At 44.2% G+C, this 24,955-nt stretch overlaps 1 protein-coding gene across 1 annotated transcript in view; it reads right to left on the bottom strand.

Moving 5' to 3' along the window:
- Positions 1-446: 446 nt before the first annotated feature.
- The window catches only part of mipol1 (mirror-image polydactyly 1), a 128,507-nt gene continuing 103,998 nt past the window's right edge, over positions 447-24,955 (bottom strand). Inside the window, exons 3-8 of the mRNA XM_056296266.1 lie at positions 18,684-18,783; positions 16,264-16,307; positions 8,088-8,346; positions 5,119-5,206; positions 4,029-4,134; positions 447-496 (exon numbers count right to left, since the gene is read on the bottom strand). Of these exons, the coding sequence (XP_056152241.1) occupies positions 447-496; positions 4,029-4,134; positions 5,119-5,206; positions 8,088-8,346; positions 16,264-16,307; positions 18,684-18,783 (647 nt within the window). The remainder of the gene's footprint in view (positions 497-4,028; positions 4,135-5,118; positions 5,207-8,087; positions 8,347-16,263; positions 16,308-18,683; positions 18,784-24,955) is intronic.

Below are 24,955 nucleotides of genomic sequence, written 5' to 3'. Positions count from 1 at the left end.
TCTTTCTAGTCACCTGTGCCTACCTGTCTGTTTCTAGTCACCTGTGTCTACCTGTCTCTTTCTAGTCACCTGTGCCTACCTGTCTCTTTCTAGTCACCTGTGTCTACCTGTCTGTTTCTAGTCACCTGTGTCTACCTGTCTCTTTCTAGTCACCTGTGCCTACCTGTCTGTTTCTAGTCACCTGTGCCTACCTGTCTGTTTCTAGTCACCTGTCTCTACCTGTCTCTTTCTAGTCACCTGTGTCTACCTGTCTCTTTCTAGTCACCTGTGCCTACCTGTCTGTTTCTAGTCACCTGTGTCTACCTGTCTCTTTCTAGTCACCTGTGCCTACCTGTCTCTTTCTAGTCACCTGTGCCTACCTGTCTCTTTCTATTCACCTGTGCCTACCTGTCTCTTTCTAGTCACCTGTGTCTACCTGTCTCTTTCTCTGTGTTGATACCAGAGGATTACATCTTCCAATCTTCAAACGCATCAATACACAGCATCCCTCCTTTCTCTTGATGACGCACGAATACACACTCACACAGACACACGTACCCACACACACACACACACACACACGCACGCACGCACCCACACAGCATGTGTGTGCGTGACAAGTTCAGTGTCAAGAAAAAGCAATATATTTCATGTAAGATTAAACATGTTTCTCTGATTAAACCAGCACCCAGCTCATTCATTACACAGCTCATTCATTAAAGATGGGTCAGCTGCGATGCAGTTATTTGTGTAGAGGGAGAAGAGTAGAGGGGGGAGCACACATCCCTGGGGGGTGCCAGTGTTGATTGTCTGGGTGCTGGATGTGATTTTCCCCAGCCTCACTAGCTGCCTCCTGTCAGTCAAGAAGTTTTTTTTTTTTGGCGGGATATTTTTTCCTTCCCAATTGTACTTGGCCAATTACCCTATTTTCCAAGCTGTCCCAGTCTCTGCTCCACCCGCTCTGCCGAGCTGGGGAGGGCTGCAGACTAGCACACGCTTCCTCCGATACATGTGGAGTCGCCAGCCCCTTCTTTTCACCTGACAGCGAGGAGTTTTACAAGGGGGGTGTAGTGCGTGGGAGGATCACGCTATTCCCCCAGCCCCCCCCCCCCACCGAACAAGCGCCCTGAGTGACCACAGGAGGTGCTAGTGCAGAGACCAGGACAAATACCCACATCCGGCTTCCCACCCGCAGACACGGCTAATTGTGTCTGTAGGGACGCCTGACCAAGCCAGCAGTAACACAGGGATTCGAACCAGCGATTCCCATGTTGGTAGGCAACGGAATAGACTGCTACACTACCCGGTTGTCCCTGTCATGAAATTTTTAATCCACTGGCACATGGGGCTGGTACAGTGAGCCAGGCGAGTCTGGAGTGGAGGATATCTGGGACGATGGTGTTGAACACTGAGCTGAAGTCCACAAATGGGACCCTTGCGTGGGTCCCTGGGGAGTCGAGGTGTTGGAGGATTTAGTGCAATCCCATGTTGACTGCATCCTCCACTGACCTGTTTGCTTGGTAGGCAAACTGCAGGGGGTCGAGCAGGGGGCCTGTGGTTTTCTTCAGGTGGGCCAACACCAGTCTCTCCAAGGATTTCATGACTATAGATATAAGGGCAATGGGCCTGGAGTCATTTAATCCTGTGATACGGGGTTTCTTGGGGACCAGGATGATAGTGGAGCTCTCAAAGCAGGAGGAGACTTCACACAACTCCAGTGATCTGTTGAAGATCAGAGTGAAAATGGGGGCCAGCTGGTCAGCACATACTTTCAGACAGGAGGGTGACACACCATCTGGGCCAGGTGTCTTCCTGGTCTTCTGTCTCTGGAGGAGCTGACGCATGTCCTGGACACAGATCCTGAGTGCGGGTGGGGGTTCGGTGGGGAGGGGAGAGGGGCTGGCAGGGAGTGCAGTTGGTTGTGTGTTGTGGCTGGAGAGGGTGAGGGGTGTGAAAGTTTGCTTTTCAAACCTGCAGTAAAACCCATTTAGGTCATCAGCCAGATGATGGTTTCCTGCAGTGTGGGAGGATGGTCTCCTGTAGTTGGTAATGTCTTTCAACCCTCTCCAGACTGATGCTGGGTCATTGGCAGAAAACCTGTTTTTCAGCTTTTCAGAGTAGCACCTTTTTACCACTCTGATCTCCTATGTGAGTGTATTTCTGACTTTGTTGTAGCAGATCCTATCTCCACCCCTGTAGGCTTCCTCTTTGGCCTGAGGAAGCTGCCTGAGTTTAGCTGAGAACCAGGGCTTATTGTTGTTGAAGGTACAGAAGGTTTTGATGATGAGCACACATGTCCTCACACAAGCTGATGTAAGATGTCACAGTGTCAGTAAGTTCGTCCAGGTCTGTAGATGCAGCCTCAGAAACACTCCAGTCAGTGCAGTCGAGGCAGGCCTGGAGCTCCAGTTTTGGCTCATTGGTCCATTTCCTCACAGTTTTTTTGGGGGGGGGGGGGTTTCCCCCTTTTTCTCCCCAATTGTACTTGGCCAATTACCCTATTTTCCGAGCCATCCAGATCTCTGCTCCACCCCCTCTGCCGATCCGGGGAGGGCTGCAGACTACCACATGCCTCCTCTGATACATGTGGAGTCACCGGCCACTTCTTTTCACCTGACAGTGAAGAGTTTCACCAGGGGGACGTAGCACGTGGGAGGATCACGCTATTCCCCCCAGTCCCCCCTCCCCCGAACAGGCGCCCTGACCGACTAGAGGAGACGCTAGTGCAGCGACCAGGACACAGATCCACATCCGGCTTCCCAGCCCGCGGACCCGGTCAATTGTGTCTGTAGGGACACCGGACCAAGCCAAAGGTAACATGGAGGTTCGAACCGGCGATCCCCATGTTGCCGCCATCCAACATCACCAGGGCCGTGAGGAATTCACTCACAACTCTTACTAAGGACAATAACATCATTATCCTTCTGATGGACAAAGGCAGATGCACTGTTGTATCAATCAGACAGACTATGATGAGAAAGTTATGACGTTACTCAGCGACATGAATACTTAAGAGCCCCTGAAACCAGATCCCGGCAGTGGTCAGAAGAAAAAGGTGATAGATTGTGTGAAGCTGTTAGAACAGGACAATGCTACTGACAGAATGTTGTTTCATATTATATAGACAGGGGACGCTGCACCTAGTCTGTATGGGTTACCTAAGATACATAAACAGGATGTGCCATTATGGCCTATTGTTAGTATGATTAACTCAGTGACCTATAACCTCTCTAAGTTTCTAGCATCTATTCTGAACCCGTTGGTAGGCAGTAATGAACACCACATTCACAACACTATGGATGTCGTGGATAAGGTCATCCCTAATTTACTGTGCTAAGGGTTTGATAAATAAAGGGAACTCGGCGGGGCTGAGGGGGCAATCTTGGCGGCAGCCTCTCTCCAAGTTAATAATCTGAGATGTGTCTGTTACTCTTCATTCTGGCATTTGGTGAGGAGTACAGAGTTTTAATACATCTAATAAAATTGTCTTTGAGGCCAAATCTTCTCAGTGCCAAATACAGATACTACCAACAAACTAAATCAAATGCCTTTTCCACATCCAAACTAATTACTGTGGCTCAAGTGTTCATCCCATGACCAGTCACATGCAACTACCGTCTAACATTCTAACATCTCGAGGCTGCCTATCACCTACAAAGCCCGTGGTGTCTGGATGCACTAGTTCTGGTGTTACGTGTTCTCGTCTTTTAGCTAATATTGACACACACAACTTTATAGTCTATGTTCAATACAGAAATTGGTCTAAATGCGCTATGCTCTTCTCTGTCCGTCCCCCCTGTAGGAATAATCGGAATGATTGCCTCCCTCCATGTCCTTTAATTGTATAATTGAAGCAATCAAAAGGTATGGGCAGTATTTGATCCTTAAAGGCCTCCTATCCCTCATCTGTTCCCAGCGCTTTATCACCCTTCAATCTGGAAATTGCTTTCTCTATTTCCTCCTGGCTAACCTCTGCCATTAGGACTTTATTCTGCTGTTCGCCTATGGAGACTAAATGTAGTCCCCCTCCCCCCCCCCCCCCAACTTACCTGCAGGTCTCTCCCAACCCTGAGCCTCGAGCTCAGCCTCCCTCAACTCGTCTTCCACCTGCCTCCTCTCCAACTCCCTCTCCTTCTGGACCAGCTGGGCTTTCAGCTAAAACACACACACACACACACACAGACACACACACACACACACACACACACACACAGCCATCAGCTCGTCTAGCAACTCATAGGGTTTGCAGTGTCTGTTGTATCTACTCATCTGCAGTGTCTGTTGTATCTACTCATCTGCAGTGTCTGTTGTATCTACTCATCTGCAGTGTCTGTTGTATCTACTCATCTGCAGTGTCTGTTGTATCTACTCATCTGCAGTGTCTGTTGTATCTACTCATCTGCAGTGCCTGTTGTATCTACTCATCTGCAGTGTCTGTTGTATCTACTCATCTGCAGTACCTGTTGTATCTACTCATCTGCAGTGTCTGTTGTATCTACTCATCTGCAGTGCCTGTTGTATCTACTCATCTGCAGTGTCTGTTGTATCTACTCATCTGCAGTGCCTGTTGTATCTACTCATCTGCAGTGTCTGTTGTATCTACTCATCTGCAGTGTCTGTTGTATCTACTCATCTGCAGTGTCTGTTGTATCTACTCATCTGCAGTGTCTGTTGTATCTACTCATCTGCAGTGTCTGTTGTATCTACTCATCTGCAGTGCCTGTTGTATCTACTCATCTGCAGTGCCTGTTGTATCTACTCATCTGCAGTGTCTGTTGTATCTACTCATCTGCAGTGTCTGTTGTATCTACTCATCTGCAGTGCCTGTTGTATCTACTCATCTGCAGTGTCTGTTGTATCTACTCATCTGCAGTGTCTGTTGTATCTACTCATCTGCAGTGCCTGTTTTATCTACTCATCTGCAGTGTCTGTTGTATCTACTCATCTAGATGGATGAAGAGACAAAATAGATTGCTAGAGACTGATGGAGGAAAGATGGAGGAGACATGAAGGGTTGATGGAGGGAGGAGTGATGACGAAAGATGGAGGAGAGATGAAGGAGCAGTGGAAGAGGAACGAAGGAGTAGTGGAGGACAGACGAAGGAAAAATAGAGGAGCAATGGAGGAGAGCGGTAGTACCTCCTGGTTGAGGTCCCTCAGTGAATCCAACTCTTTTAGGAGGAAGGAGATGTTTTTCTCTGAGTCCACCGTCTGATCTCCAAAACCACTGGGGAGGATGAAGATGCAGACAGAGAGACAGACAGACAGATAGAAAGAGAAAAAGATAGACAATGGACAGAGAAGAAAAACAGAGAGGTATGGAGATAATGGTCAGGGAGGCAGATGGAAAGAAAGAGGCAGGCAGGAAAAGAGATAGACATGAGTACGGACAGAAGAATAGACAGAGACAGACAGAGAGAAAAAGAAAGACACAGCAATAGATAGAAATACAGACAGAAGCAGACAGACAGGATATTTGGTTAGAAACTAGTGATATTGTAATTCCATGTGGTTGCATGTCTTCCACCAAACAGCAGCAGAGTGACAGAAAAATTACACAACTCAATTTCCTCTGAATTGAGAGCGTTATTTAGCTTATTAGGTGAAACCTGTCATGACCTTTAAGGCAATATCACCAGTCCTTAATAAAAGATACTCTTATCACTCAGTCCCAACAGACGGACGAATTCTAGACCTGCATCACAGACAGACGGACGCATAGAGACAGAGACACAGATTGACAGAGAGCTAGATGGATAGAGAGGAATGCAAAGAGAGATAGATGGAGAGAGATGGAGAGAGAGAGAGAGAGAGAGAGAGAGAGAGAGAGAGAGAGAGAGAGAGAGAGAGAGAGAGAGAGAGAGAGAGAGAGAGAGAGAGAGAGAGGCAATTGGAGAGATGGAGACACAAAGGTGTTTGATACTCTGCAGTCCATCTCATTAGCCTGGCTGCCATCGTTATGTTGCTCCAGTGCTTTTGTAAATGGCCTTCGGGTTTTTCATCTGAACATCACTGATAAAGTAAGCAAAGCAAGATTTGTTTAAAATTTATTGTTAAGAAGAAACACAAAACTTAAGAAAATAAAAAATATGAATGTCTTTATGCATGTTCAATAATCCTGGTAAGCCAAGGTTGTCCGTTGTCTCCGATATTCATGGACAGGATCTCCAGGTGCAGCCAAGGTCAGGAGTGTGTCCTTTTTGGGAACCTAGAATTGCATCTCTGCTCTTTGCAGATGATGTGGTTTTGTTGGCTTCATCAGAACGTGACCTCCAGTGTGCACTGGGGTGGTTTGCAGCTGAGTGTGAAATGGCCGGGATGAGAGTCAGCACCTCCAAGTCTGAGGCCATGGTTCTCTACCAGGAAATGGTGGATTGTCCCCTCCAGGTTGGGGATGAGTTGTTGCCTCAAGTGAAGGAGTTCAAGTATCTCGGGGTCTTGTTCACGAGTGAGGGTAGGCTGGAGCGGGAGATAGACAGGTGGATTGGTGCAGCATCAGCAGTATTGCGAACGTTGTACCGGACCGTTGTGGTGAAGAGGGAGCTGAGCTGGAAGGCAAAGCTCTCAATGTACCAGTCAGTCTTCCTTCCAACCCTCACCTATGGTCATGAGCTTTGGGTAGTGACCGAAAGGGTGAGATCGCGGATACAAGCGGCTGAGATGAGTGTCCTCCGTAGGGTGTCTGGACTCAGCCTTAGAGATAGGGTGAGGAGCTCGGACATCCGGAGGGATCTCGGAGTAGAGCCACTGCTCCTTCGCGTCGAAAGGAGCCAGTTGAGATGGTTCGGAAGTCTGATTAGGATGCCTCCTGGGCGCCTTCCTTCTGAGGTTTACCGGGCACGGCCAACTGGGAGGAGAACCTGGGGTAGACCCAGAACTCGCTGGAGGGACTACAGGTCCAATCTGGCCTGGGAACGCCTTGGGATCCCCCAGGAGGAGCTGGAGGGTGTTGCTGGGGAGAAAGACACCTGGAGTGCCCTACTTAGCTTGCTGCCACAGCGACCCTACCCTGGAGCAGCGACTGAAGATGACGACATGAGACTAAAAGGTAAAGCTAAGTAAATAAAGAGCACAAGTATAAACATATTTACAGACATTCAGTGAGTATCCAGGTTCAGGTGGGTAACAGCTTGGGGAAAGAAGCTGTTTTTGAGTCTGGTATTGCGGGCCCTGAGGCTCCTGTAGATGCTAGTAAGACCAGCTATGTTGTCTAGCCTGGAGATGTTGGCACTGGCAAAAAGACAGGAGGTGGAGCGGAGGTGGCAGAGTTGAAGATGCTAAGATTTTCTTTGGGAGGGATGAAAAAGGACAGAATTAGGAATGATTATATTAGTGGGACAGGTCAGGTTGGATGGTTTGGAGACAAAGCAAGAGAGGCGAGATTGAGATGGACATGTGCATAGTTGCTGGATTTATTAGGGGGGAGGATGCTGAATATGGAGCTGCCAGGGAAGAGGAGAAGAGGAAGGCCAAAGAGGAGCTTTATGGATATGGTGAGGGAGGACATGCAGGTGGTTGGTGATGGAGGAAGATGCACAGGACAGGAAGAGATGGAAACGGATGATCCACTGTGGCGCCCCCTAACGATGGCAGCTGAAAGAAGAAGTATATAGTGTGTAGCATGCAGTATGTATGTTGTGTGTAATATGTTAGCAGGTTAGTATGTAGTAGGTTAGTTTGAAATATGTTTGTAGGTTAGTATGCTACTATGTTAGTATGCTAGCATGTTAGTATCTTATCACATAGTATTCCGATATGTTAGTATGCAGTATCTCAGCATGTTAGTAGGTTAGTACGTAGTATGTAGTAGGTTAACATGTAGTATGTTGAGTTTTCAGACACAGCCCTGGAGTGTCTGTCCTTGCAGCTCCCAGGTGAAGGCGAGGCAGTGGTGTAAAAAGTGGGGTGTGTGTTTTATGATGGTCAGTCTGTGTTGAGCTCTGATGGTAGATGATCTCCCCATATCTGATGTCTTCAATCATATTCAGCTGAATATTCATGAGGGCTGACTCATTTTACACATTGAGCTTTTAAATCTTGAGCGGTCACACCGAAGGTCAATAGGAACCTGTGGACCGAATCTCCAGTTCAGTCATTTTATGTCTCACCTGCTGCTGTCTGGGTTCATTTGATGTCCCCTTAAGACTGGAACACCAGCAAGAGCCGGGCCCCCATCTATTTGGCTGTTAGCCCTGGAGAGGAGGCCCGGCGCAGGGGGGTCATCTGCTTCCATCTGCCCTGCTGATACAAGAGAGGAGCAGAGAGGAGAGAGGGGACGTCGCCTGGATGAATCCCAGATCCGATAAGGGATTCTGGCAGAGAGAGTGGAGGGAAACCCCCGGTGAAAGAGAGGCGATCTGGAGGAAACTAGACGGGAGGACAGGCAAACAGTCAGACAGACAAATGATCAGACAGCCAGAGAGACAGACGGTCACACAGACAATGTCCACACGATAGAGACAGACAGTCCCTTCAAACTAGCAGACATTTTTAATTAACGTATATAGATTATTTTTACTTTACTTACAAGAAAAGGCAAATTTATTTGTATAGCACATTTCAGCATCAAGGCAAGTCAAAGTGCCCTAGACTAAACATAGGCAATAAACAGATTTTAAAAAAAGAGTACATTTACAGTGCAGTGAAGATGACAATTTCAAATTTCATTTAATCGTATGCAGCGGCACAGAGAACTCTTCAGCCTTGATATAAAAGAACTGAGAGGTGCAGCAGACCTGCAGGTTTCTGGGAGTTTGTTCCAGATATGTGGTGCTTAAAAACTGAAAGCTGCCTGTCCATGTTTAGTTTTGACTCTGGGGACAGAAAGCGGACCTGTCCCAGACCATCTGAGAGGTCTGGATGGTTCATAGTGTAGCAGAAGATCCGAAATGTATTTTGGCCCTAAACCACACTAGAACGCCCAAGACGCTCATTATGACCATTTTGGATTTTCAAAGTTTAATAAGTTTGTGGGGGAAAAAAAGATACAGACCTGCTGCTCCCTGAATGCTCCTAAAATTGCATGTATTTGCATTAAAAAGAGTTTTACACCAATTGCACAAAAAAGAAAGTTATGATAATCAGAATACTGTAACGTGCATGGATAAGTAGTCACGTTGGTCCTGGACTAACAGGTCTGACCCTTTAGTCGAGCGGTCAGCGATGTCTCATACGGGTTCACGTCCCGGCCGCGGCAGTTCCTGTGGTTGCCTCCCTAATTCACTACATTGTGTGTGGGATGTGGGATGGTGAGACCGTGAGGTCTTCGGAAGCGTGTGCGCCCAGAGGCGTGAAGGAGCTGATATTCCCAAAGGAGGGGGGTAGGGTAACGTGCATGGATAAGGAGACACGTTGGTCCTGGACTACCGGGTCGGACCCTTTATTCGACTGGTTAACCTTGTCGCTTGCAGAGTGGGAGACACGAGTTTGCGTCCTGGCTGTGGCGGTTCCCGGACTGCCCCCCTAATTTTCTACACTTTATTCATCCCGAGGGGAAATTGGGTAATGTGTTAGGTAAGATCTACCTAACACCTAAAACGACCGTGGGCGGTCAAAATGACCGTCTCGTAATGTCTGCGTGATGGTGTGCGTCATGTCAGTATTTGTGACGTGTGTTGGCCGCATCATTTCCTGTGTGAAGTTCGTGGCTGTGTCCTAGAAACACACTAGCGCCCTCTAGTGTAGACAAACAGTCTCAGCTTGACGTGTGATGATGTCCAACATGTCTGGTTACAGACGCACCGTGACTACCACCGAGGCGCCTTAGTATTTACAGGCGTTGGACAGCGGCCATTTTAACTTGTTTAAAAACAGTATTAAAGTTGTTCAAACGGTAATTTGGTTGTCAGCAGTTTCATAACAGACACACTAACATATGTAATGCATTAATATCTCAGGTGGGTATTTACCTTGACGCAATATAGAGTTTAAAAACCGCGGCGGTCAAAATGACCGCCCACGGTCGTTCTAGTAGTTTTCAAGCTGCGGTCGTTGTTTGGGACTGTTTCAATATTTATTTTCAGTTCTTTTCTTACATTTCCGGTTTTACCAGCCTTGTTACGTTTGTTAGATTAACAGTATGTGTTTTCTGTTTGGTTTTTCAGGTAATATCTTCACTTTTTCAGTTTTGCTATTCAAGTTGGACCATGTGTCTCTGAAGTTTAACTTGTTTAAAACTAGTATTATAGTTGTTAAAATGTTACTGTTGGTGTCAGTTAGTTTCTTAACAGACACACTAACAGCTGGGTATTTATCTTGACACACATATATGTAGAGTTTAAACACCGGCCGTCATGTTGACCGCCCACGGTGGTTTTGGGTAGGAGTGAAATCCCACTCGTTCTGATATTAAAAACCAAGAGCAGAGTTTTAAAATCAATTCTTTGATAGACAGGAGGCCAGAGTGGAACCCAGTCACTGAGGATGCACAGGCCAGTGCATTCTTAGTGCTGGTCCCAAGCCCAGATAAATGGGGAGGGTTGCGTCAGGAAGGGCATCCGGTGTAACACCTTTGCCAAATCACACATGCAGGCCATAAATCAGATTTCCAAACCAGATCGGTCGAGGCCCGGGTTACCAATGACCGCCACTGGTACTGTTGGCCAGCAGGGTTCTGGTGGAATCTATGCTACTGTTGGGGGAAGGAAAAGGAGAGGGGGAAGGCATGTCCAGAGACAGCGGGAGTGGAGGAAGGGTAGGAGTAGAATGTGGAGGTGAGAGTCAGAACTTCTAATGTTGGTACTATGACTGGTAAAGGGAGAGAGCTGGCTGATATGATGGAGAGAAGAAAGGTAAGTATATTGTGTGTGCAAGAGATCAGGTGGAAGAGGAGTCAGGCCAGGAGCATCAGAGGTGGGTTCAAACTCTTCTACCATGGTGCGAATGGGAAGAGAAACGGGGTAGAGGTAATTCTGAAGGAAGAGTATGTCAAGAGTGTTGGAAGTGAAAGCATATCATGACCGCGATGCTCAGTGCCTCCATGCATGAAGTCCAGGTCAAACCGTCAGGGTGCAGGCTGCATGTGGTTTTGACAGGTTAGCAAGAGTAGAGGGCCCAGCCCCTCAGCCTGAAACCTACATAATAACATCCCAAGGAACCAACTACATCAGGAATCGGCGACACCTTCTCCGAGTTGATGAACCCCCACCGGCCATCTCTGAGGACGGCCTGCCACAAATTCCCACTTCAGCAGCACCTGATACAGAAGCTGTCCGCGCTGACACTGCACCACTCACACCGTCCATTGCCACACCAGAAATCACCTCAAGTGATTCAGGTGGTAGACCACCTGTGATGACTCACTCAGGAAGAGTCAGCCACCCCAACCAGGATTACATCCCCACTTAGCTCCAGTGACTGATAAAACTAATGTGTGCATTCTGAGAAATATTGTTCTTCCAGTGATTGATTCCTGATTCCTTGTTGGTTATTCTGTACCTTATTAGTTACACATGCCATCTCACCCTTTTCTGGCATGTCAGTTTGACAGGTTCCTGTTATGTGCTGTACCCCACTCATACTGTTGCATTCAGGGATCTGTGCCACTCAAGTTATGCAACATAGCTGTTGTTTGTGTCGCTGTAATGTATTTTGTGTTACATCTAGAAGAGGGGGGAGTGTAGAGTTATGATGTGGTCACGTTAAATTACAGGCGAGTACTTATGATGAACACAAGTGGCGACCTCAGTTGTAACTTCGCACAGAAGGGTGATTATAGCAGTTTTGAGTATGTAAAACTTAACTGGTCTACTGTGGAGTTGAAAGGAATGTTACATGGAGAGGCATGCTGGCTACCGGCCAGCATGCCTCTCCCACAAACTGGTTTTTGCCCCTCACCATATCTGATGAGGGGTAAAAACCGGTTTGCAGTTGGGAGAGGTGACTGCAGACCAGGCCACACGACCGGTGGCTTGCTCTTGCGAGCCTTCCCACGCCGGCAAACACAGACAAACTCCGCCGCATCTGCCCGCAAGGCTGAGCTACTGCAGGTCTGCTATCAAGCCCTGGGCTAAGGCTATTTGAAGTGCCCATCAAGTCTAACGTTATCCTAGCCAAAAGAAGCTGCTCTAACTCACGGACACGTCTCTGTAGTAGCGCCAACCTATCTGTAACTGCAGAACAGTCCCCACACACCTTCGTTTTAATGAGGCTGCTTTGACTGTAAATGCAATAGAGTTAACTGCTAAGCTAGGCAAAGCTCGAAGCTAGTAAACTAGGAACGAGAGGCTGCCTACTAACACGAGTCGTTTGAGAAAGAAAACTAGAGAATCTAGCGATAAGTGAACTAAGCACAAAAAATAGCTAAGTCAGTGAAAGAGATGAAGAGGTTAGGGTAGAATATAGACAAGTGATACTAAGAGAATAAACAGCCGTTATCGACCTCACAAAGCCAACTCTCACAAAGGCAGAAGCCAGAAAACAGCTGGCAGTGATGCAGGACCAATTCCTGTAACACTGTATTCCTGTAATTCATGTATCCCACAAAGGACAACGGGTAGGGAGTCTGGATATTTGTGCTGCATGTTTGTAATTTGACCAGCCAGGTGTTTTAATGCCTCTTTAACACAGGTCTGGGGTGGATATAGACACCGATCTGAATAAATGATGAACATTTCCACGGTGAACAGAATGGTTTACAGTCAAGGCAAAAGGTCTCCAAGTGAGGGCTGCATGGTTTCTTCAACACTATGACATCCGTAGACCAACCTTCGTCTATTTAGGAGCATATGCCCCCACCCTGTACTTTTCCTGATAGCTCCATATGGCAGTCCCCCCGGGAGGAGTTGGAACTGCGGCAGATGAAGTGTACTGTCTGGTATGTGCTCACTAAGCTGGGTTTCGGTGAGACACAGGGTGGCAGATCTGGAAAAGTCTGAGGTTTTTCCATTTAGGAGTAGCAGTTTGTCCAGCTTGTTGGCCAGAGAGCGGACATTCACCAGATGGACTGATGAAAGGGTGGTTCTTAATCGTATTGCAGATGTACAAAAATAGATTTTTTGGCCAATATGAGATAAATACATGTAAATATGTGTTATGTATAGATGACATAAAAGACCTATGTAGTCGCCTGGTTTTCATTTAGACAAGTTGTGTGGTGATCTTGAATCATTTTAGCATTCAGCTTTATAGTTGTGAAAACAGATCTGGACGTCATTCATTCGGAAACAAACAGCTCCTCGAACAGGGTTAAAGAATGAATACAGACTTCTCACACATTGGTTTCCATTCTGGTCCATTTACAGCAAGTCAGAGAACAGAAGAAAGAAGAGCAGAGGTGAGGTCAGGAGAGAAGAGACAAGGTCAGGAGAGAAGAACAGAGGAGCAGAGTGAGGAGAGAAGAACAGGTGAGGAGAGAAGAGCAGAGGTGAGGAGAGAAGAACAGGTGAGGAGAGAAGAGCAGAGGTCAGGAGAGAAGAACAGAGGTCAGGAGAGGAGAACAGAGGTCAGGAGAGAAGAGCAGAGGTGAAGAGAGAAGAACAGGTGAGGAGAGAAGAACAGAGGTCAGGAGAGGAGAACAGAGGTCAGGAGAGAAGAGCAGAGGTGAGGAGAGGAGAACAGCAGAGGTCAGGAGAGAAGAGCAGAGGTGAAGAGAGAAGAGCAGAGGTGGGGAGAGAAGAACAGGTGAGGAGAGAAGAGCAGAGGTGAAGAGAGAAGAGCAGAGGTCAGGAGAGAAGAACAGGTGAGGAGAGAGGGGCAGAGGTGAAGAGAAGAACAGAGGTCAGGAGAGAAGAGCAGAGGTGAAGAGAGAAGAGCAGAGGTCAGGAGAGGAGAACAGGTCAGGAGAGAAGAGCAGAGGTGAGGAGAGAAGAACAGAGGTCAGGAGAGAAGAGCAGAGGTGAAGAGAGAAGAGCAGAGGTCAGGAGAGGAGAACAGAGGTCAGGAGAGAAGAACAGAGGTCAGGAGAGGAGAGCAGAGGTGAGGAGAGAAGAGCAGAGGTGAGGAGAGAAGAGCAGAGGTGAAGAGAGAAGAGCAGAGGTGAGGAGAGAAGAACAGGTGAGGAGAGAAGAGCAGAGGTCAGGAGAGAAGAGCAGAGGTGAGGAGAGAAGAACAGGTGAGGAGAGAAGAGCAGAGGTGAAGAGAGAAGAGCAGAGGTCAGGAGAGAAGAACAGGTGAGGAGAGAAGAGCAGAGGTGAACAGAAGAACAGAGGTCAGGAGAGAAGAGCAGAGGTGAAGAGAGAAGAGCAAAGGTCAGGAGAGGAGAACAGGGGTCAGGAGAGAAGAACAGAGGTGAGGAGAGGAGAACAGAGGTCAGGAGAGAAGAGCAGAGGTGAAGAGAGAAGAGCAGAGGTGGGGAGAGAAGAACAGGTGAGGAGAGAAGGGCAGAGGTGAAGAGAAGAACAGAGGTCAGCAGAGAAGAGCAGAGGTGAAGAGAGAAGAGCAAAGGTCAGGAGAGGAGAACAGAGGTCAGGAGAGAAGAACAGAGGTGAAGAGAGAGGAGCAAAGGTCAGGAGAGGAGAACAGAGGTCAGGAGAGAAGAGCAGAGGTGAAGAGATAAGAGCAAAGGTCAGGAGAGGAGAACAGAGGTCAGGAGAGAAGAACAGAGGTGAAGAGAGAAGAGCAAAGGTCAGGAGAAGAGAACAGAGGTCAGGAGAGAAGAGCAGAGGTGAGGAGAGGAGAACAGAGGTCAGGAGAGAAGAGCAGAGGTGAAGAGAGAAGAGCAAAGGTCAGGAGAGGAGAACAGAGGTCAGGAGAGAAGAGCAGAGGTGAGGAGTAGAACAGAGGTCAGGAGAAAAGAGCAGAGGTGAAGAGAGAAGAGCAGAGGTGGGGAGAGAAGAACAGGTGAGGAGAGAAGAGCAGAGGTCAGGAGAGAAGAACAGGTGAGGAGAGAGGAACAGGTGAGGAGAGAAGGGCAGAGGTGAACAGAAGAACAGAGGTCAGGAGAGAAGAGCAGAGGTGAAGAGAGAAGAGCAGAGGTCAGGAGAGGAGAACAGAGGTCAGGAGAGAAGAGCAGAGGTGAGGAGAGAAGAACAGAGGTCCGGAGAGAAGGGCAGGGTTGAAGACCGAAGAGCAGAGGTCAGGAGAGAAGAGCAGAGGTGAAGAGAGAAGAGCAGAGGTGAGGAGAGAAGAGCAGAGGTGAAGAGAGAAGAGCAGAGGTCAGGAGAGAAGAGCAGAGGTGAAGAGAGAAGAGCAGAGGTGAGGAGAGAAGAACAGGTGAGGAGAGAAGAGCAGAGGTGAAGAGAGAAGAGCAGAGGTCAGGACAGGAGAACAGGTGAGGAGAGAAGAGCAGAGGTGAACAGAAGAACAGAGGTCAGGAGAGAAGAGCAGAGGTGAAGAGAGAAGAGCAAAGGTCAGGAGAGGAGAACAGGGGTCAGGAGAGAAGAACAGAGGTGAGGAGAGGAGAACAGAGGTCAGGAGAGAAGAGCAGAGGTGAAGAGAGAAGAGCAGAGGTGGGGAGAGAAGAACAGGTGAGGAGAGAAGGGCAGAGGTGAAGAGAAGAACAGAGGTCAGGAGAGAAGAGCAGAGGTGAAGAGAGAAGAGCAAAGGTCAGGAGAGGAGAACAGAGGTCAGGAGAGAAGAACAGGTGAGGAGAGAAGAGCAAAGGTCAGGAGAAGAGAACAGAGGTCAGGAGAGAAGAGCAGAGGTCAGGAGAGGAGAACAGAGGTCAGGAGAGAAGAGCAGAGGTGAAGAGAGAAGAGCAAAGGTCAGGAGAGGAGAACAGAGGTCAGGAGAGAAGAACAGAGGTGAAGAGAGAAGAGCAAAGGTCAGGAGAAGAGAACAGAGGTCAGGAGAGAAGAGCAGAGGTGAGGAGAGGAGAACAGAGGTCAGGAGAGAAGAGCAGAGGTGAAGAGAGAAGAGCAAAGGTCAGGAGAGGAGAACAGAGGTCAGGAGATAAGAACAGAGGTGAAGAGAGAAGAGCAGAGGTGGGGAGAGAAGAACAGGTGAGGAGAGAAGAGCAGAGGTGAAGAGAGAAGAGCAGAGGTCAGGAGAGAAGAACAGGTGAGGAGAGAGGAACAGGTGAGGAGAGAAGAGCAGAGGTGAAGAGAGAAGAACAGAGATGAGGAGAGGAGAACAGAGATCAGGAGAGAAGAGCAGAGGTGAAGAGAGAAGAGCAGAGGTCAGGAGAGAAGAACAGGTGAGGAGAGAGGAACAGGTGAGGAGAGAAGAGCAGAGGTGAAGAGAGAAGAGCAGAGGTGAAGAGAGAAGAGCAGAGGTCAGGAGAGAAGAGCAGAGGTCAGGAGAGAAGAACAGGTGAGGAGAGAAGAGCAGAGGTGAAGAGAGAAAAACAGAGATCAGGAGAGAACAGAGGTGAGTAGAGAAGAACAGAGGAGAGGTGAGGTGACGTACCTTGTGGTCTGTCAGCAGTTTCAGAGAGGAGTGGGCTGGAGGAACTGAGAACACCACACACACACACACACACACACACACACACAGTTTGACATCAGCCCACAATAAACACCAGTTCAAGATAAGACAAGGAAGCCATTCATAAACAATGCAAAGACAGAGAGGTAAGACAGACATGGAGAGAATTGAATTGAACATTGAATTGAATAAAGAGACAGAGAGACCCACAGAGATCATTGTTGTTGTTGCTGTTCTTACAATCATTGTTGTGTTGTTGTTGTTTTACATGCCTTGGCAATATGTACAAAACGTATGTCATGCCAATAAAGCACATATTGAATTGAACTGAATTGAGAGAGAGACGAACACACACACACACACACACACACACACACACACACACACACACACACACACACACACACACACACACACACACACACACACACACACACACACACAGGGAGACAGAGAGAGACGGACAGACAGAGAACTTTGACTTTTAATGGTCCAATTCTTCATTCACATGAGAGAGACAGACAGACAGACAGAGAGAGAGATACAGAGAAAGAGAGACAGACAGACGGACAGACAGACAGACAGAGAGATACAGAGAAACAGACGGACAGACAGACAGAGAGAGAGATACAGAGAAAGAGAGATACAGACAGACGGACAGAGAGAGAGATACAGAGAAAGAGAGATACAGAGAAACAGAGAGATACAGACAGACGGACAGAGAGAGAGATACAGAGAAACAGAGAGATACAGACAGACGGACAGAGAGAGAGATACAGAGAAAGAGAGATACAGAGAAACAGAGAGATACAGAGAGAGAGATGCAGAGAAAGAGAGATACAGAGAAACAGAGAGATACAGACAGACGGACAGAGAGAGATACAGAGAAACAGAGAGATACAGACAGACGGACAGACAGACAGAGAGAGAGATACAGAGAAAGAAACTGAGAAACAGAGAGAGACAGAGAGAGAGAAACAGAGAGAGAGAGAGAGAGAGAGATACAGAGAAACAGACAGAGAGAGACACAGAGAGAGATACAGAGAAACAGACAGAGATACAGAGAGAGAAACAGAGAGAGATAAATAGAGAAACAGACAGAGAGAGAGATACAGAGAAAGAGAGATACAGAGATACAGACAGAGGGACAGAGAGAGATACAGAGAAAGAGAGATACAGAGAAACAGAGAGATACAGACAGACGGACAGAGAGAGATACAGAGAAAGAGAGATACAGAGAAACAGAGAGATACAGACAGACGGACAGACAGACAGAGAGAGAGATACAGAGAAAGAAACTGAGAAACAGAGAGAGACAGAGAGAGAGAAACAGAGAGAGAGAGAGAGAGAGAGAGATACAGAGAAACAGACAGAGAGAGACACAGAGAGAGATACAGAGAAACAGACAGAGATACAGAAAGAGAAACAGAGAGAGATAAATAGAGAAACAGACAGAGAGAGAGATACAGAGAAAGAGAGATACAGAGAGAGAAACAGAGAGAGATAAATAGAGAAACAGACAGAGAGAGAGATACAGAGAAAGAGAGATACAGAGAGAGATACAGAGAAACAGAGAGATACAGACAGACGGACAGACAGACAGACAGACAGACAGAGAGAGAGATACAGAGAAAGAGAGATACAGAGAGACGGAGAGAGAGAGATACAAAGAAACAGACAGAGAGAGAGATACAGAGAAACAGAGAGATACAGACAGACATCAGAAAGACAGACAGAGAGAGAGATACAGAGAAACAGAGACAGACAGACAGACAGAGAGAGAGATACAGAGAAAGAGAGATACAGAGAGACGGAGAGAGAGAGATACAGAGAAACAGACAGAGAGAGATACAGAGAGAGAGAGATACAGAGGGACACAGAGAGAGAGAGTGAGATACAGAGAGAGAGATACAGAGGGACAGAGAGAGAGAGAGATACAGAGAAACAGAGAGAGAGAGATACAGAGAAAGAGATACAGATAAACAGAGAGAGAGAGATACAGAGAAACAGAGAGAGAGAGATACAGAGAAACAGAGAGAGAGATACAGAGAGAGAGATACAGAGAGAAGGAAACACAGAGAGAGAGAGAGAGAGAGAGAGAGAGAGAGATACAGAGAGACAGAGACAGACAGAAGGACACAGAGAGAGAGAGATACAGAGAAACAGAGAGAGAGATACAGAGAGATGGAGAGAGAGAGATACAGAGAGACAGAGAGAAGGAAACACAGAGAGAGAGAGAGAGAGATACAGAGAGACAGAGAGAGAGACAGACAGAAGGACACAGAGAGAGAGAGAGATACAGAGAGACAGAGAGAGAGAGATACAGAGAGACAGACAGAAGGACACAGAGAGAGAGAGAGAGGAAAGATGGATGAAGTCGGTGCATGGTGATGCTGTCCTACCCGGTGCTGGTGTGTTGCTGGGTTGTTGTGTCGGTGTTACGGTGTTGCTTCAGGGGAGGAGGCAGGCGCAGGCAAAGCTCAGCGTTGACTCTGGGATTACCTGAACACAGGAAGAAGAGGAAGAAGAAGAAGAAGAAGAAGAAGAAGAAGCACATGCTTAATCAACCAGTACGTTAAGAGCCATAAGCACACACAGGTTACTCACATCCATACACCACCACCTACAAAGACCAACTGACACAATAGAGTCATTATAAAAGCCTCTCCGTCTCCATCTGTGTTTTCCATGCTGGCTGTCTGTCCATCTGTCTGTCCTAGTGTAGCACATCTACTAGACGCTGATAATTAGGGACAGTAATCCCATGCTGCCTTCTAATACTTTCAGCCCATCAGCAAAGCAAACACAGCTTTGGTATCCCTGCTTCCGGAACCAACGTTAACAGCACGCATTAAGCAGCAGTCATACAGTTCAGCTGGTCAGGTATCAGTAACATCGTTAACAGCACGCATTAAGCAGCAGTCATACAGTTCAGCTGGTCAGGTATCGGTACCATCGTTAACAGCACGCATTAAGCAGCAGCTATACAGTTCAGCTGGTCAGGTATCAGTACCATCGTTAACAGCACGCATTAAGCAGCAGTCATACAGTTCAGCTGGTCAGGTATCAGTAACATCGTTAACAGCACGCATTAAGCAGCAGCCATACAGTTCAGCTGGTCAGGTATCAGTACCATCGTTAACAGCACGCATTAAGCAGCAGCTATACAGTTCAGCTGGTCAGGTATCAGTACCATCGTTAACAGCACGCATTAAGCAGCAGTCATACAGTTCAGCTGGTCAGGTATCAGTACCAACGTTAACAGCACGCATTAAGCAGCAGCCATACAGTTCAGCTGGTCAGGTATCAGTACCATCGTTAACAGCACGCATTAAGCAGCAGCTATACAGTTCAGCTGGTCAGGTATCAGTACCATCGTTAACAGCACGCATTAAGCAGCAGTCATACAGTTCAGCTGGTCAGGTATCAGTACCATCGTTAACAGCACGCATTAAGCAGCAGTCATACAGTTCAGCTGGTCAGGTATCAGTACCATCGTTAACAGCACGCATTAAGCAGCAGCCATACAGTTCAGCTGGTCAGGTATCAGTACCATCGTTAACAGCACGCATTAAGCAGCAGTCATACAGTTCAGCTGGTCAGGTATCAGTACCAACGTTAACAGCACGCATTAAGCAGCAGCCATACAGTTCAGCTGGTCAGGTATCAGTACCATCGTTAACAGCACGCATTAAGCAGCAGCCATACAGTTCAGCTGGTCAGGTATCAGTACCATCGTTAACAGCACGCATTAAGCAGCAGCCATACAGTTCAGCTGGTCAGGTATCAGTACCATTGTTAACAGCACGCATTAAGCAGCAGCCATACAGTTCAGCTGGTCAGGTATCAGTACCATCGTTAACAGCACGCATTAAGCAGCAGTCATACAGTTCAGCTGGTCAGGTATCAGTAAAATGGCAGCAGTTCCCCTATAAATTTTGTTAATTCATATAAATGTTGTCAATTCATGTGTTAATTCATATAAATGTTAATTCATATAAGCGTTGTTAATTCATGTGTTAATTCATGTGTTGTTAATTCATATAAATGTTGTTCATTCAATAAGTGTTGTTAATTCATATAAATGTGGTTAATTCATATTAGTGTTGTTAATTCATATAAATGTTGTTAATTTATATGTGTTGTTAATTTATATAAATGTTGTTAATTCATGTGTTGTTAATTCATATAAATGTTGTTAATTAAAGTGTTGTTAATTCATATAAATGTTAATTCATATAAATGTTGTTGATTCAAGTAAATGTTAATTCATATGTGTTGTTAGTTCATATAAGTGTTAATTGATTTAAATGTTTTTAATTCATGTGTTGTTAATTCATATAAATGTCATTAATTTATAGAAATGTTGTTAATTCATATGTGTTGTTAATTAATATAAATGTTAATTCATATGTGTTGTTAATTCATATGTGCTGTTAATTCATATAAATGTAATTAATATAAATGTTAATTCATGTAAGTGTTGTTAATTAATATGTGTTGTTAATTCATATAAGTGTTGTTAATTCATATAAATGTTAATTCATATAAGGGTTGTTAATATGTGTTGTTAATTCATATAAATGTTGTTAATTCATATAAGTGTTGTTAATTCATATAAATGTTATTAATTAACATAAGGGTTAATTCATATAAATGTTAATTCTTGTGTTAATTCATTTTAAATGTTGTTAATTCATATAAATGTCGTTAATTCGTATAGATGTTGCTAATTGTTGTTAAGTCATATAAATGTTGTTAATTCATATGTTGTTAATTCATATAAATGTCGTTAATTCATATAAATGTTGTTAATTCATGTGTTGTTAATTCATATAAATGTTGTTAATTCATGTGTTAATTCATATAAATGTTAATTCATATAAGTGTTGTTAATTCATGTAAATGTTAATTCATATGTGTTGTTAATTCATATAGTGTTGTTAATTTATATAAATGTTGTTAATTCATATAAGTGTTGTTAGTTCATATAAATGTTGTTAATTCATATAAGTGTTGTTAATTCATATAAGGGTTGTTAATATGTGTTGTTAATTCATATAAATGTTGTTAATTCATATAAGTGTTGTTAATTCATATAAATGTTATTAATTAACATAAGGGTTAATTCATATAAATGTTAATTCTTGTGTTAATTCATTTTAAATGTTGTTAATTCATATAAATGTCGTTAATTCGTATAAATGTTGCTAATTGTTGTTAAGTCATATAAATGTTGTTAATTCATATGTTGTTAATTCATATAAATGTCGTTAATTCATATAAATGTTGTTAATTCATGTGTTGTTAATTCATATAAATGTTGTTAATTCATGTGTTAATTCATATAAATGTTAATTCATATAAGTGTTGTTAATTCATGTAAATGTTAATTCATATGTGTTGTTAATTCATATAGTGTTGTTAATTTATATAAATGTTGTTAATTCATATAAGTGTTGTTAGTTCATATAAATGTTGTTAATTCATATAAGTGTTGTTAGTTCATATAAATGTTAATTCATATAGTGTTAATTCATATAAATGTTAATTCATATAAGTGTTGTTAGTTCATATAAATGTTGTTAATTCATATAAGTGTTGTAAGTTCATATAAATGTTGTTAATTCATAGTAGTGTTGTTAATTCATATAAGTGTGGTTAATTCATATAAATGTTGTTAATTCATATAAGTGTTGTTAGTTCATATAAATGTTGTTAATTCATATAAGTGTTGTAAGTTCATATAAGTGTTGTTAATTCATAGTAGTGTTGTTAGTTCATATAAGTGTGGTTAATTCATATAAATGTTGTTAATTCATATAAGTGTTGTTAGTTCATATAAATGTTGTTAATTCATGTGTTGCTAATTCATATGTGTTGTTAATTCATATAAATGTTGTTAATTCATAGTAGTGTTAATTCGTGTGTTGTTAATTCATATAAATGTTAATTCATAGTAGTGTCTTTAATTCGTGTGTTTTTAATTCATATGTGTTGTTAGTTCATATAAATGTTGTTAATTCATAGTAGTTTTGTTAATTCATCTGTTGTTAATTCATATGTGTTGTTGATTCATATAAATGTTGTTAATTCATATAAATGTTGTTAATTCATGTGCTGTTAATTCATATAAATGTTGTTAATTCATAGTAGTGTTGTTAATTCATGTGCTGTTAATTCATATGTGTTGTTAATTCATATAAATGTTGTTAATTCATAGTAGTGTTGTTAATTCATGTGCTGTTAATTCATGTGTTGTTAATTCATATAAATGTTGTTAAGTCATATAAATGTTCGTAATTCATATAAGTGATGTTAATTCACTAGCAAGCAACGAAAACACTGCGAGCAATTAGAAGGAAACACTAACCATAACTCAGTGTGTGTGTGTGTGTGTGTGTGTGTGTGTGTGTGTGTGTGTGTGTGTGTGTGTGTGTGTGTGTATTACGAATGTGTTTAAATGATGTGCACTGGAGCAGACTACCCTCTAGTGGTAAAATATCAAAAAGAACCCAAAGACAGACAGACACACGAATAGTTGACAGACAGGATAAGTGACAATGTGGCTCAGACAATAACTGTTAAATACATGAATAAAAACTAGAGAGACTTGTCACTCTCTCTCTCTCTCTCTCTCTCTCTCTCTCTCTCTCATTCACTCACTCACAACCCCCCCCACACACACACACACACACCCTATGTGTCCTACGTAGGCTGTGAACTACAAAACATCAGGTTTAGTGTCGGGCAGGGTGGTGTGTGACAGAAGAGCTAAGACGTGTTATCAGACACAAAGCAACCGTGATGCAGCCTACTCACACGTGCTGTATATCAGCAGAAATGTCTATGTCTCAGGGACAAATATTAAAACGAACATCACCTCTGACACGACTCGACAAAATACAAGAGCACAAAACCATTTTTCTGGCAAATAAGAAATGGATAGGTCAAATGCAAAGGCCACACAGCAATAACACAACGGCAACTCACCAGCTCATCAGCATATCAACACATGTCAATACTAAGTATAGAGTAAGTAAGGACAGACGAGCATGTCAATACTAAGTATAGAGTAAGTAAGGACACACGAGCATGTCAATACTAAGTATAGAGTAAGTAAGGACACACGAGCATGTCAATACTAAGTATAGAGTAAGTAAGGACAGACGAGCATGTCAATACTAAGTATAGAGTAAGTAAGGACACACGAGCATGTCAATACTAAGTATAGAGTAAGTAAGGACACACGAGCATGTCAATACTAAGTATAGAGTAAGTAAGGACACACGAGCATGTCAATACTAAGTATAGAGTAAGTAAGGACACACGAGCATGTCAATACTAAGTATAGAGTAAGTAAGGACACACGAGCATGTCAATACTAAGTATAGAGTAAGTAAGGACACACGAGCATGTCAATACTAAGTATAGAGTAAGTAAGGACACACGAGCATGTCAATACTAAGTATAGAGTAAGTAAGGACACATGCGCATGTCAATACTAAGTATAGAGTAAGTAAGGACACACGAGCATGTCAATACTAAGTATAGAGTAAGTAGGACAGACGAGCATGTCAATACTAAGTATAGAGTAAGTAAGGACACATGCGCATGTCAATACTAAGTATAGAGTAAGTAAGGACATACGAGCATGTCAATACTAAGTATAGAGTAAGTAAGGACACACGAGCATGTCAATACTAAGTATAGAGTAAGTAGGACACACGAGCATGTCAATACTAAGTATAGAGTAAGTAGGACAGACGAGCATGTCAATACTAAGTATAGAGTAAGTAAGGACACATGCGCATGTCAATACTAAGTATAGAGTAAGTAAGGACACACGAGCATGTCAATACTAAGTATAGAGTAAGTAGGACAGACGAGCATGTCAATACTAAGTATAGAGTAAGTAAGGACACATGCGCATGTCAATACTAAGTATAGAGTAAGTAAGGACACACGAGCATGTCAATACTAAGTATAGAGTAAGTAGGACACACGAGCATGTCAATACTAAGTATAGAGTAAGTAAGGACAGACGAGCATGTCAATACTAAGTATAGAGTAAGTAAGGACACACGAGCATGTCAATACTAAGTATAGAGTAAGTAGGACACACGAGCATGTCAATACTAAGTATAGAGTAAGTAGGACAGACGAGCATGTCAATACTAAGTATAGAGTAAGTAAGGACACACGAGCATGTCAATACTAAGTATAGAGTAAGTAAGGACACACGAGCATGTCAATACTAAGTATAGAGTAAGTAAGGACACACGAGCATGTCAATACTAAGTATAGAGTAAGTAGGACACACGAGCATGTCAATACTAAGTATAGAGTAAGTAAGGACACACGAGCATGTCAATACTAAGTATAGAGTAAGTAAGGACACACGAGCATGTCAATACTAAGTATAGAGTAAGTAAGGACACACGAGCATGTCAATACTAAGTATAGAGTAAGTAAGGACACACGAGCATGTCAATACTAAGTATAGAGTAAGTAAGGACACACGAGCATGTCAATACTAAGTATAGAGTAAGTAAGGACAGACGAGCATGTCAATACTAAGTATAGAGTAAGTAAGGACACACGAGCATGTCAATACTAAGTATAGAGTAAGTAAGGACACACGAGCATGTCAATACTAAGTATAGAGTAAGTA

Source organism: Lampris incognitus, chromosome 16, assembly GCF_029633865.1.
Source record: "Lampris incognitus isolate fLamInc1 chromosome 16, fLamInc1.hap2, whole genome shotgun sequence".
Lineage (NCBI taxonomy): Eukaryota > Metazoa > Chordata > Actinopteri > Lampriformes > Lampridae > Lampris > Lampris incognitus.
The sequence above is the reverse complement of the archived record's forward strand: the minus strand, read 5'-3'. Positions and strand labels throughout refer to the sequence as shown.